This window comes from Mesoplodon mirus (assembly GCF_964341445.2).
Source record: "Mesoplodon mirus genome assembly, chromosome: 1".
NCBI lineage: Eukaryota > Metazoa > Chordata > Mammalia > Artiodactyla > Ziphiidae > Mesoplodon > Mesoplodon mirus.
Genome location: NC_138976.1, coordinates 218,232,159 through 218,246,457, shown reverse-complemented (window position 1 = coordinate 218,246,457; position 14,299 = coordinate 218,232,159). Strand labels below are relative to the sequence as shown.

Here is a 14,299-nt window from a genome sequence, read left to right as displayed (position 1 = left end):
CACCACCATCACCATCATCATCACCATCACCACCATCACCATCATCATCATCATCACCATCACCATCATCACCATCATCACCACCATCACCATCACCATCACCACCATCATCACCATCACCACCACCACCATCATCACCATCACCACCACCATCATCATCGTCATCATCACCACCATCACCATCACCATCATCACCACCATCACCATCACCACCATCACCATCACCATCATCATCACCATCACCACCATCACCATCATCATCACCATCACCACCATCACCATCATCATCACCATCACCACCATCACCATCATCATCATCATCACCACCATCACCATCATCACCATCACCACCACCATCACCACCATCACCACCATCATCATCATCATCACCATCACCACCATCATCACCACCACCACCACCACCATCATCACCACCATCACCATCATCACCACCATCACCATCACCACCATCATCATCATCATCACCACCATCACCATCACCATCATCACCATCATCATCACCATCACCATCACCACCATCATCACCATCATCACCACCATCACCATCATCACCATCATCACCACCATCACCATCATCACCATCATCATCACCATCACCATCACCACCATCATCACCACCATCACCATCATCACCATCATCACCACCATCATCATCATCACCATCACCACCATCATCATCACCATCACCATCACCACCATCATCACCACCATCACCACCATCATCACCACCATCACCATCATCATTACCGCCAGTACCATCATCACTGTCATCATTGCCATTATCACCATCATCACTATCCTCACAATCATCAAACAAGCCACTGCTCTAACTGGATACTCAAATCCAAGGTTGCTCTGTGTTTCTGAGCCCATCTTAATTCATGAGCTGTGGCCCTGCTTGCTTCAGAGTCCCTGTTGGGGATCTGTATTTTGCATAGCCTTTCCGCTCTGAGTCCTTGGATATTTCCAGCCATAGTGACTGATGTGTTTTTATCAATTTTATAAAATTCCAAGGAATTGGAAGCTTCGTCATTTATGAATTTCCAGGGAAATGGAAACTTGGTTCTTACCTGTCACAGGGGGTTCCCCTGGAATTTAATTTTGGGGCTCCGTGAGCCTAGATACCAGGTGTCTCCAAAAGCCAAGAGCCAAGGGTCCCTCCTTTGGACTCCAAAGCACAGGAAGTCACCTCCATCTGTATCATTTACCACATGATATTACAAGTCTTTGTGTAAGTGTCTGCCTCCCCCAGGCACTAACTGTGAGCTTGTCATGGCAGGGCCTGCCTTAATTCCTCTGTGAGTCCCCAACACCTGGCACAGAGGCTGACATCAGCAGGGACTTAGTGAAGTCAAGGACATCCATTCAGATGCTGCTTGCAACACTTCCTGTTTGCCAGGCTCTTGTTGGGAATTCACAAGGCGCACAGACCTAGTGCCTGCCCTCGTGGGGCCTCCCACCCAGTGGGGAAGCAGACAGACATTGAACAGGGAGGCACTTGAGTGCAGTGTGAAGCAGAGTGCTCAGTGGGGGCTCCCCGAGGGGACCCAGCCTAGATGCAACTCAGAAAGGTTGTGCCATCAAAGTGGCATCAAAGCTGAGCCCTGAAGGATGAGCAGGAGTTCGCTGCTGAGGAGGGGGAGGAAGAAGATCCGGGCGGAGGGAAATGCTTGGCTCAATGGAACAGCCAAAGGGAGGCTGGTGTGGCCGAGCTAGGGAGGAGCAGGCAAAGCTGGAACACTAAGTGGAGGCCTATCCCTGGTTGGACCATTTGGGAACTGTGGATTTTACCCTGAAGTGCAGTGAGAAGCCATCACAGGGGTTTAAGGCAGGGGGTGACATGATTCAATGTGCATAAAAAAATCTCTTGGGCTGTGCGTGGCAAATATTTTGGACTAAGAGAGCCGGAGGGAGACTAGAGGCTATTTCATTCGTCCTACTGGGAGATGACAGGGTTGGACTAGTGTCGTGGTGGCAGAAATGAAAAGCACTGAGATTTGGGGGAGCGAACAGAACATGGTGAAGGATTGCTTGTCTGTGATAAAGGAGGAGGAGGCGGTGCCTCTGGGTTCTGCTGAGAGCAGCTAGGTGGATGGAGGTGCCACTTCCTGAGATGGGGAGGTGCTGGCAGAAAAACACACTGCAGAAGGCCCTCCTGCTGGAATTAGAAAGGACAAAAGCAGATGAGTCTTTCAAGAAGTTCTCCCTGAAGGGGAGGAAAGTGACAGGCCAGAGGGAGGTGGAGGGTCAGGGGAGGGTCGTTGTAAAGATAGGAGATTTTAGCACGTTTGGGTGCTGAGGGACCGACCCGAACCGGAGGAGGGTGGTGAGGACCAGGAGAGAGAGGAGAACGCAGGGCAAGACAGGGTCCAAGGTGGGCTTCCAGGCAGTCAGGAGCTCCCGGAAAGAACTGGACTTGGATCCATCTTGATGGGCAAGACAGAGGAGAGGCGGGTGTGTGAGCTGAGCTGAGCTGAATGCCAGACAGATGGAATTCCCTCTCCCCAGCAGTGGGAGGCTCCCCCTTGTCACCCCGGTGCCCGTAAGGGGAGCTTCCCGCATGCACACTAGAGGTCCTTGCTGAATGTCTTCCATCTGCCCTTACAGCTCCACTCTCTGCCTTGCCCACATGGTCCAGGGTCCTGGGAGGCAGGCTTGGGCGTGGCCAGCTGAGAGCCCTGGGGGAGACTGGAGGTGGGGAGAGTGGAGGGGCCAGGTCTTTATTCTCCTTGTGGGCCACTGTGTCCCTCCACCGAGGGTAACGGCTCTTCAAAGGTGGCCTTTTTGCTCTCCTGAGCCAGATATTGGCACCCTCCCTTTACTCCTGCAGGCCTGGGGGTGGCCTCTGCGCCCCAGGGTTATTAGCCCACAAGTACTGGACTATCCACTGTGATTTTGTGATTTCCCCATGCTCTGTCTATACCTTTATTTTTAAAATCTCTTTCTCTAACTCAGATCATCCAATTTGAGAATGCCATCTCTTTCCTGCAGGGAGCCTGACTACACAGGGACAGTCACCCCTTTCGGATTCATCAGTGCATGGAATGTTGTTCTCTAGTCCAACCCCTTTATTTCAGTGAGAAAATGATATTCAGAGAGGCTGAGTGAGTTGGTCAAGGTCACACAAGTTAGTAGCAACTTTTGTTTCTTCTCATGGAAGAAATGATTCCCAAGACAAGAAAAAATTCTCTCCAGGTAGAAGAGGCCTGGGTCATCGAGCTGATTTTAGGAGGTGGTTGGGAGGATTTTGAGGATGGCAGAGGCATGTTCTTATTGTCTGCAACTTTCTTTCCCATCCTAGAAGCTTTCATAGCCTATGTGCATTTTCCATCCCCAGGGATAGGACCCATCCACCTCAATGAAATCCAGTGCACCGGGAATGAGAAGTCCATCATAGACTGCAAGTTCAATGCTGAGTCTCAGGGCTGCAACCATGAAGAAGATGCTGGTGTGAGATGTAACATCCCCGCCATGGGCTTCCAGAAAAGGGTAAGGAGCCTGGACGCCCAGAGGGAACTCTGTTATATTTTGGTCACTGAAGCCCCAGAAAATGTAGACCAGGTGGCCTCAGGCTAAAGCTTTCCAACAGGTGGTCGTAGGGTGCTCTGATGATGAGCTCAGAAAGTTGTCAGGCTCTGCTGCTCTCACTGTTGGTGACCGTCACCTGGCCTTGGTGGAGGAGCGAAATGAAAAGACACATGGATGAGCTCTACTGGCCTTACTGGCAGATGCTGGGGATCCACTGTGCACCACGCCCTGCACTGGGGCTGGCCATACAGGGTGATTGTAACTCAGTCCTTCCTGCGAGGTATTCAAGTGCCCTTGGCAAAAGCCCTTTCCAAGAACCCAGAGGAACCACATTACAGCAGGTCTGCAAATCACACAGATCTAAGCACAATACACATAGTATCTGGGGACCGAAGACTGTATTCTGGCTTCCAGAGGGAAAGAAAAGGGAACCTTTACAGCATTATGTCCGAGACACATCCCTCCCTTCCTGAGATGGGGTCTCTAAAAACCTGCATCATGTCCCCTCGTGTGGGTGACCTTTCCCACAGGGGTGGCCAACAGGATGAACTCCTCTTTGCCAGGAGGTCGTCTATCCAATCCTCCAAAAAGGCCCGGTAAACCCTATTTAATGCTCTTCACTAAGCCATGAATTTGGTACAGGGCTGACACATTGGAAGAACTTCTTGAAGGCTTATTTTTATTTTTTTATTTTTTTATTTTTTTATTTTTTTTATTTTTATTTTTTTGCTGTACGCGGGCCTCTCACTGTTGTGGCCTCTCCCGTTGCGGAGCACAGGCTCCGGACGCACAGGCTCAGCGGCCATGGCTCACGGGCCCAGCCGCTCCGCGGCATATGGGATCCTCCCAGACCGGGGCACGAACCCGTATCCCCTGCATCGGCAGGCGGACTCTCAACCACTGCGCCACCAGGGAGGCCCGAAGGCTTATTTTTAAAATGAGCAGATGCAGACACATCAGGGTACAGAATGGCTCCCCAGCCAGGTGCCTGCTCTGACAGTGATTCTTGGCCTTGGCACCAGCATGTCAAAGGCACTACTGGACTGGTCAGCCACAACAGTTCACCGCCCAATGGGGCCAAAAATGTGAACCCAACAGCCCTCAGCCAAGCCAGGCATTTGCTTGGGGGTGAGCAGGAGCGAGGGCCACAGCCCCACAGCTGCAGGGAGGGCTTGCCATGTGTAATTGCTGAGCAGCATTCCAAGAAAGCCATAACAGAGCTATAAAAGCTGACGTGCCAAGAGTCCCAGTATGCTGGGGCACCATTCTCTTCAGACAGATTGGACTTGGGTGGAATGGGGTTTTCAACCCAAAGGAAAGACCTAGGCCAAAGAAAGTGAAGTTTTCCAGAAGGGTTTTATGGTAGGTGGAGCTGAGCTTGCCCATGTGCCGGTCATGCCAGTGGGGGCACCACAGTCCCAGCACAAACAGCCCTCACCCTTTCATGGGCCCTCCAGGCTCTAAAAGATGAGCCCAGTGCCCAAGCATAGGGCGTGGGAGAGTTTTACGCCTGGATCTGCCATTTCTATCCCCCGGGAAGGAAAAGAAGGATGTCGCCTCTGAAAGAAATCCCTGTGGGCTGTATGAGCCGTCTCCCATGTCAGTGGGCCAGGCTTCTGCAGGGCCTGCCTTGGGGCTCCCAAGGGCATGGGTAACACCACTGAGCAGAAAAACCAAGACTCCCAAGCTTTATCACTGTGTTAGTTTTCTGGGGCTGCCATAGCAAAATACCACAGACTGGGTGGCTTAAACAATAAAAATTTATATTCTCAGAGTCTGGAGGCTGGAAGTCCAAGATCAAGGTGTCGGCAGGGTTGGTTTCTCCTGAGGCCTCTCCCCTTGGCTTGCAGATGGCCGCCTTCTCACTGTGTCCTCACATGGCCTTTCCTCTGTGCACACACATCCCTGGTGACTCTTTCTCTTCTAAGGAAACCAGTCCTATTGGATTAGGGCCCATCCATATGATCTCATTTAACCTTAGTTACCTCTTGAAAGGCCCTAAATCCAAGTGAGTCACATTTGGACTAACATGGGGGTTAGGGCTTCAGCATATGAATTTTGGGGGGGGACACAAGTCAGTTCATGACAGTCACGCACTAGCTGATTCCTTAATTAATCTCTTTAAGGTTTCAGTTTCTCCTCAGAAAATAAAGAGGTGAGAGAGGTGATTCCTAGCTTCCCTTCCAGCCCGCAGTTCATTAGGAAATTGACTTCTCTATTGAATGACTAATAAAACTCAGAGACTTGGAACTGGGTGGTTTTGTCCATCCAGCCACAGCAGAGCTGCGTTTCTTTCATTGCTGGGGTGAGACGCCAAGGCAGGGAGGCTCTGGGACTGGCAGGTGGGTTTACCAGGCGAGCTAATCCACGCAGGGGCCCTGGCACCTTTGCTGACCTCTAGTTCCCCTCTGAACTGTGAGCCTGGCCCTGACTGGGTAGCAGGACCAAGCCCACATGTGGAATGTGAGTTGGAGAATGCCCATGCTTGCTTTCATGTTAACATTTGGGTTGTGTTAACCTCGCTTCCTACCCGCCACCTCCCAAAATAGGTGTGGGACTGGTGAACCACAACGTTATCAAAACACAGGGCGGCCTCGCCGTGCCCCACTGGCTGGAAGTGGGTGTTTTGTTTTCCCTGTTCATGCTCAGAAAACTTCAGCTGCCTGCGCTTCACTCCCTTCTTTCAAACCGCATACTGCTGCTACCGAGAATCAAAGGAATAGGAAAAAAGAAATGCCTCGGGTTGTTTTTTAAAAAACAGGGCTTCCCTGGTGGCACAGTGGTTGAGAGTCCTCCTGCCGATGCAGGGGACATGGATTCGTGCCCCGGTCCGGGAAGATCCCACATGCCGAGGAGCGGCTGTGCCCGTGAGCCATGGCCACTGAGCCTGCGCGTCCGGAGCCTGTGCTCCGCAATGGGAGAAGCCACAACAGTGAGAGGCCCACATACCGCAAAAAAACAAAAAAAAAACAAAAAGAAAAACAGTGGAGGAGGACTGACCTCTCCTGGCATCCTTGAAGTGTAATGAGGTGGAGAGGGTGCAGGCCAGAGGCTCCTGGCTGACCCCGAGGCCTCTTGGGGTTCCACCAATGCTGGTAGAGTCAGAGCATTGAGCCAGGCCGCTTCCAGAATGGGACACCCAGGACAGGGGCCCTGGAAATAGAGAGTTGTGTCCTGGTCTGAGTTTGAACTTCATGGCTGGCCTCTTTTGTTCCCTCTAGAGTTTTCTAGAAAATGAGAAAAGGCCCCCAATGCATCTTGAGGTGCCTGGATTCCTCCCGGGGTGATGGAACCCTGCTCCCTGTTACGGAGGCTGCTCCAGGCTTGCTTAGCCTTGGACGCACGGGCACAGCTTGGAGCTTTGGGAAGTGCTTCAAGGAGAGGCCCCAGCTCCCCACTGGCGACTCCCAAGTTTTCCTTGCCCCGGAGTCAGTGTGCAGCCACATTCTTCAGCCAGAGCCTCTCAGACTTCTGTTGGCTCCAAAACCTAGGACAGAACACATGGCCAACAAACTTTGGCTGCACAGGCAGTGGTGGACAAAGGACAGGGACCCTCCCAGAGAGAGCCCTTGAGACAGGAGCCTTCACACTGAGACTTAATCTTGGGGCCCCACTGCTCTCTGGTAGCGGGACAAAATGTGAACTGTGGGTTCTTTAGGCTCCCCCCCATCTTCATCTTTCACTGACCTTGGGGCAACAAAATGAAGTCAGTTTTGAGGGGCAGTGGCCTATGAAGGGGGTAGCGGAGGTAGCTATCAGCCCCCAGTGCAGTCAGTAAGACAGGGCACACACTGTAGGGAGATAAAAAATAATGACAAACCCAATTAAAAGTCATTCTGCTTTTTTTTTTTGAATTTTTGAATTTTATTTATTTTTTTGTACAGCAGGTTCTTATTAGTTACCCATTTTATACATATTAGTGTATATATGTCAGTCCCAATCTCCCCACCCCCCCCATCACATCCCCCCCTTGCTGGCCATACGTTTGTTCTCTACATCTGTGCCTCTAATTCTGCCCTGCAGACTGGTTCATCTGTACCATTTTTCTAAGTTCCACATATATGCGTTAGTATACGATATTTGTTTTTCTCTTTCTGACTTACTTCATTCTATATGACAGTCTCTAGATCCATCCACGTCTCTACAAATGACCCAATTTCGTTCCTTTTTATGGCTGTGTAATATTCCATTGTATATATGTACCACATCTTCTTTATCCATTCATCTGTCGATGGGCATTTAGGTTGCTTCCATGACCTGGCTATTGTAAATAGTGCTGCAATGAACATTGGGGTGCATGTGTCTTTTTGAATTCTGGTTTTCTCTGGGTATATGCCCAGTAGTGGGATTGCTGGATCATATGGTAATTCTATTTTTAGTTTTCTAATGACCCTCCATACTGTTCTCCATAGTGGCTGTATCAATTTATATTCCCACCAACAGTGCAAGAGGGTTCCCTTCTCTCCACATCCTCTCCAGCATTTGTTGTTTGTAGATTTTCTGACGATGCCTATAATAACTGGTGTTATTTTCTTTGTTTCTATTTCATTTATTTCTGCTCTGATCTTTATGATTACTTTCCTTCTACTAACTTTGGGTTTTGTTTGTTGTTCTTTCTCTAGTTCCTTTAGGTGTAAGGTTAGATTGTTTATTTGAGATTTTTCTTGTTTCTTGAGGTAGGCTTGTATAGCTCTAAACTTCCCTCTTAGAACTGCTTTTGCTGCATCCCATAGGTTTTGGATCGTCGTGTTTCCATTGTCTCTAGGTATTTTTTTATTTCCTCTTTGATTTCTTCAGTGATGTCTTGGTTATTTAGTAATGTATTGTTTAGCCTCCATGTGTTTGTGTATTTTACCTTTTCTTCCCCCTGTAATTGATTTCTAATCTCAAAGCGTTGTGGTCAGAAAAGATGCTTGATATGATTTCAGTTTTCTTAAATTTACTGAGGCTTGATTTGTGACCCAAGATGTGATCTATCCTGGAGAATGTTCCGTGCACACTTGAGAAGAAAGTGTAATCTGCTGTTTTTGGATGGAATGTCCTATAAATATCAATTAAATCTGTCTGGTCTATTGTGTCATTTAAAGCTTGTGTTTCCTTATTAATTTTCTGTTTGGATGATCTCCATTGGTGTAAGTGAGGTGTTAAAGTCCCCCACTATTATTGTGTTACTGTCGATTTCCTCTTTTAGAGCTGTTAGCAGTTGCCTTATGTATTGAGGTGCTCCTATGTTGGGTGCATATATATTTATAATTGTTTTATCTTCTTCTTGGCTTGATCCCTTGATCTATGTAGTGTCCTTCCTTGTCTCTTGTAACATTCTTTATTTTAAAGGCTATTTTAACTGATGAGTATTGCTATTCCAGCTTTCTTTTGATTTCCATTTGCAAAGAATATCTTTTTCCATCCCCTCACTTTCAGACTCTGTGTGCCCCTAGGTCTGAAGTGGGTCTCTTCAGTAGACAGCATATAGATGGGTCTTGTTTTTGTATCCATTGAGTGAGCCTGTGTCTTTTGGTTGGAGCATTGAATCCATTCATGTTTAAAGTAATTATTGATATGTATGTTCCTATGACCATTTTCTTAATTGTTATGGGTTTATTTTTGTTGGTCCTTTTCTTCTCTTGTGTTTCCCACTTAGTGAAGTTCCTTTTGCATTTGTTGAAGAGCTCGTTTGGTGGTGCTGAATTCTCTTAGCTTTTGCTTGTCTGTAAAGCTTTTGATTTCTCCATCAAATGTAAATGAGATCCTTGTGGGGTAAAGTAATCTTGGTTGTAGGTTCTTCCCTTTCATCACTTTAAATATATCATGCCGCTCCCTTCTGGCTTGTAGAGTTTCTGCTGAGAATTTAGCTGTTAACCTTAAGGGAGTTCCCTTGTATGTTATTTGTTGTTTTTCCCTTGTTGCTTTCAATAATTTTTCTTTGTCTTGAATTTCTGTCAATTTGATTACTATGTGTCTCGGCATGTTTCTCCTTGAGTTTATCCTGCCTGAGACTCTCTGCGCTTCCTGGACTTGGGTGGCTATTTCCTTTCCCATGTTAGGAAAGTTTTCGACTATAATCTCTTCAAATATTTTCTCTGGTCCTTTCTCTCTCTCTTCTCCTTCTGGGACCCCTATAATGTGAATATTGTTGCATTTAATGTTGTCCCAGAGGTCTCTTAGGCTGTCTTCATTTCTTTTCATTCTTTTTTTTTTTTAATTCTGTTCCACGGCAGTGAATTCCACCATTCTGTCTTCCAGGTCACTTATCTGTTCTTCTGCCTCAGTTATTCTACTGTTGATTCCTTCTAGTGTATTATTCATTTCAGTTATTGTATTGTTCATCTCTGTTTGTTTGTTCTTTAATTCTTCTAGGTGTTTGTTTTTTAAATTTTCTAGGTCTTTGTTAAATATTTCTTGCATCTTCTCGATCTTTGCCTGCATTCTTTTTCCAAGGTCCTGGATCATCTTCACTACCATTATTCTGAATTCTTTTTCTGGAAGGTTGCCTATCTCCACTTCATTTAGTTGTTTTTCTGGGGTTTTGTCTTGTTCCTTCATCTGGTACATAGCCCTCTGCCTTTTCATCTTGTCTGTCTTTCTGTGATTGTGGTTTTTGTTCCACAGGCTGCAGGATTGTAGTTCTTCTTGCTTCTGCTGTCTGCCCTCTGGTGGATGAGGCTATCTAAGAGGCTTGTGCAAGTTTCCTGATGAGAGGGACTGGTGGTCGGTAGACCTGGCTGTTGCTCTGGTGGGCAGAGCTCAGTAAAACTTTAATCTGCTTGTCTGCTAATGGGATGGGTGGGGCTGGGTTCCCTCCCTGTTGGTTGTTTGGCCTGAGGTGACCCAACACTGGAGCCTACACAGCTCTTTGGTGGGGCTAATGGTGGACTCTGGGAGGGCTCACGCCAAGGAGTACTTCCCAAAACTTCTGCTGGCAGTGTCCTTGTCCTCAGAGTGAGACACAGGCACCCCCCCCCCGCCTCTGCAGGGACCCTCCAACACTAGCAGGTGGGTCTGGTTCAGCCTCCCCTGGGGTCACCGCTCCTTCCCCTGGGTCCCGATGCGCACACTACTTTGTGTGTGCCCTCCAAGAGTGGAGTCTCTGTTTCCCCCAGTCCTGTCAAAGTCCTGCAATCAAGTCCCGCTAGACTTTGAAGTCTGATTTTCTAGGAATTCCTCCTCCCATTGCTGGACCCCCAGGTTGGAAAGCCTGACGTGGGGCTCAGAACCTTCACTCCAGTGGGTGGACTTCTGTGGTATAAGTGTTCTCCAGTTTGTGAGTCACCCACCTAGCAGTTATGGGATTTGATTTTATTGTGATTGCTCCCCTCCTACCATCTCATTGTGGCTTCTCCTTTGTCTTTGGATGTGGGGTATCATTTTTGTTGAGTTCCAGTGTCTTCCTGTCAATGATTGTTCAGCAGTTAGTTGTGATTCCAGTGCTCTCGCAAGAGGGAGTGAGCGCACATCCTCCTCCGCCATCTTGAACCGATCATCAATCTGCTTTTAATCATCACTGCCCACTGGCGTTCCGAACTTCAGTGCCAACCTGGACCACGGGAGGGGTCCCCACTCACGGCCTCCACCTCCCCAGGGTGCATCCCTGTGCCGGCCTGCAGCTCCACCAGGCTCGGCGGTGAGATTCTAGAAACCACACCAAGGGGAAGGGGAAAGGACTTGGACCTCCCAAAGAGAAGGGAGGCTCAAGGCTCCTAAATCAGGACACAAGCTGTTAGAGGGCTCAGCCCGAGGCCTGCGGTCGCCATCACAGTCCCCACTGTCTGTCTATCCAGGACACAGAGTGTCCTCAGGCCAGGAGGCTGGAGACTCAGGGGGCCAGGTGGGTGGGGAGAGGGGACATGCGTGGTGGGCTGGCAGACCGCTCCTTGCCAAGGCTGTAGCCACTCAGAGGCGACCGGAGATGGTTTGCACAAGGCACAAAATTAGGTGCCTTAGTGAGTATCCTAAACCTCAGGGCTCAGTCTGACCCCAGTGGACATAAAGCCTCAGAACATAAGCCCAGGCTCCAGAGCCCCGACCTCCCAGCAGGAGTGCTCCATCCTCCATCCTGACTGTGAGTCGGTCCTCAGTTCTGGCTTGGTGGTCCCTGCTTTGGGACAAAAGCATCCCTGGAGAAGGGGGCTTACGTGCATGGTTTGGAGGTGGTCTAGCATGGTAGCGAAGAGACACTCACTGTATCTGAGACTCTACTTTCTCATCTGTGAGATTTGGGGGACGTGGTAGTGCTGCCTCCTAGGGGTGCTGTGAGGACCGAAGGTCCACAAAGGGCTTGCCCAGGGCCGGAGACACGATAAGTGCTCTGGAAGTCTGCCTGTGAATTTCCCAGCACTGAGCAGTGGGCCTGTCATATAGTAAAAGCTCAATAAATACCGGATGAATGAATGGATCCTGTGAACTATGCACAATTCATTTCATCTCTCAGGAGGTGCCAACATTACCGTCAGAGTTCAGTAAGCACATAAAGGAAGTATATGGTAAAGTCCAGGCCTTTATTAGGTCTCAAATAAGCAGAGGGGATGGCTTGAAGTTACCTCTAGAGACATCCTGGATGGGTTGAAGGCGCACCCTGCCCAAGGGCTGCTGGCCTCCCCCTGCATGTTGGAGCTGGGTGACTCGCCTCCTGCTGAGGTTCAGACCCTTCTAGGACTTTCTTGATGGCTCTGCCCATCTTATCTGTCTGTGTTTTTATATAGATCCAAAGATATGTTAGTCATGGCTGATGTGCAATGCATATCCAGTGTCCAGTGTCCAGCTTCATCGGGGTTTCCTTCAGCCCAGAGACACCCAGGAAGACAAATGTCAGCCTCCCGAAGGCCAGCCCTCTTCCTGCCTGCTCTGACCTCTTCTAGCTCCTCTGAAGAGAGGCTTGCTTTCTGCTGGGACTCCCACCCTAATGATGATCATTGCTGTGAGGATGTCTGATAGTTCTCGGCACTCACTTGGTGCCAGGCCCTGTTTGAGCACTTTCCATGAACTACCTCATTTATGCATCCGCCCCACAACCGTGGCAGGTAGATCGAGTATCATGTCTGCCCTCGGCTTGTCTGTTTGTCGGCTGACCTCAGTGACCCTCCCAGCCCCTGAGTCCGTAAGAATTAAGACCTGTGACTTAGGGGTCGTGCTGTTGCTAAGGATGGGCAAACAAACAGCTGAGGATTCCTGGAAGTGTTATGCCTTATCTCAAAGGAATGAATTGTTAGAAGCATAAAGGAAAGCAGGGTAAGGTATCTGGATTAAAGGCTGCAGTTTCAGAACCCTTCCCCAAATTCCAGATCTCCCTGCTTGGGCTTACTTAAGTTGGTCCACGCTTTCATTCCGTAAGACTGATCATGTATTCATCCATTCCAAAAATAGTCTTGGCATATACCTAACATGTGACAGGTGCAGTCTTAGTTATTGATCATCCAGTAAGTCAGCCAAATACAGCTCTGCTCTTTGGCACTTATAATCTAGCAGAGGAGACAGACGTTAAAGTGTGAATTAGCTTAATTATAATTGTCAAGAATGCTAGGAAAAGGATTCCCTGGTGGCGCGGTGGTTGAGAGTCTGCCTGCCGATGCAGGGGACACAGGTTCGTGCCCTGGTCTGGGAAGATCCCACATGCCGCGGAGCGGCTGGGCCCGTGAGCCATGGCTGCTGAGCCTGCGCGTCCGGAGCCTGTGCTCTGCAACAGGAGAGGCCACAACAGTGAGAGGCCCGCGTACTGAATACTAGGAAGGAGATGTAGAGGGAGTGATAGACTGTACGTGGGCACTGACCCCCATCGGAGGGAAGTACCATTGGGTATAGGATTGGAAAGATGAGTGGGACCAGCCAGGCCAAAGGGCCTCTGTATATAATAGGCTTCAGTGTGAAATGAGACTTACTGTGTGACATGATCAAGAAAGTTAGGTAGCCATGGAAACTGAAAGAAGGCCATGCACTTGGAGGTCAGAGAACAGGGAGGAGAGAGACGTGATTAGGATGAAGAGGGGCGTAGTGGAGCAATGGGAAACCATGGACATGTTCTAGGGGAGGAATGCGGTTGGGTGTTTTTCAAATGTCACTCTGGCTTCTGCGTGGAGAATGGGTCAGTGAAGGCGAGAGGAGAGACCATGGGAGGTGAGGAGGGCTGGTTCAGGCGAGAGGTGATGGCGCCTGGGACGAGAGGGTCAGGATGGAGCTGGAGGGAGGAGGTCACGTCGGAGAGAGACTTGGGAGATAAAATCTACAGAGGAAGATGTGGGGGGGATGAGAGAGAAGACGATGCTGAGGATTGCACCCAGATTTCTGGCTTGTCTAACAGAGTAGATTCGGGATTGGCAAACTACAGCTTGCAGTCCAAACCCATCCCTCTGCCTGTTTTTGTATATATGGTTTTATGGGCACACAGCTGTGCCCCATCATTTACATATTGCGATGCCTGCTTTCACGCTACACGGTTTGCTGCCCCTGCGACAGATGGTCGTGGCTTTAGCTGAAATAGGGAACGGGGGGCAGGTAGAGCGCAGCTTTAGGTGGAGAGAGAAAAGAGGACAAGTTAGATCTGGGGTCTCCGAGGTGCCCGGTGGGACAGGCAGCTGGCTGTATGGGTCTCAGAAGAGAGTTCTGCGGGGGAGGACAGCAGGGGACGCTGTGGGAGGAGATGGGATCAGGATCTGGAACGTGGGGGCAGGAGGTGTGGTGAGGAGAAAAGGGTCCAGGAAGGAGTCAGGGGATTCCACCCTTTTAAGGCCTCTTGCTACATCCTTCCAAGTGTCTGATC

The 14,299-nt window shown here is 49.3% G+C and overlaps 1 protein-coding gene across 1 annotated transcript in view; it reads left to right on the top strand.

The window, feature by feature from the left end:
- Positions 1-14,299, top strand: part of LOXL2 (lysyl oxidase like 2) — a 103,750-nt gene that overhangs the window by 68,346 nt on the left and 21,105 nt on the right. Inside the window, exon 7 of the mRNA XM_082622073.1 lies at positions 3,359-3,510. Coding sequence (XP_082478199.1) covers positions 3,359-3,510 — 152 coding nt within the window. The remainder of the gene's footprint in view (positions 1-3,358; positions 3,511-14,299) is intronic.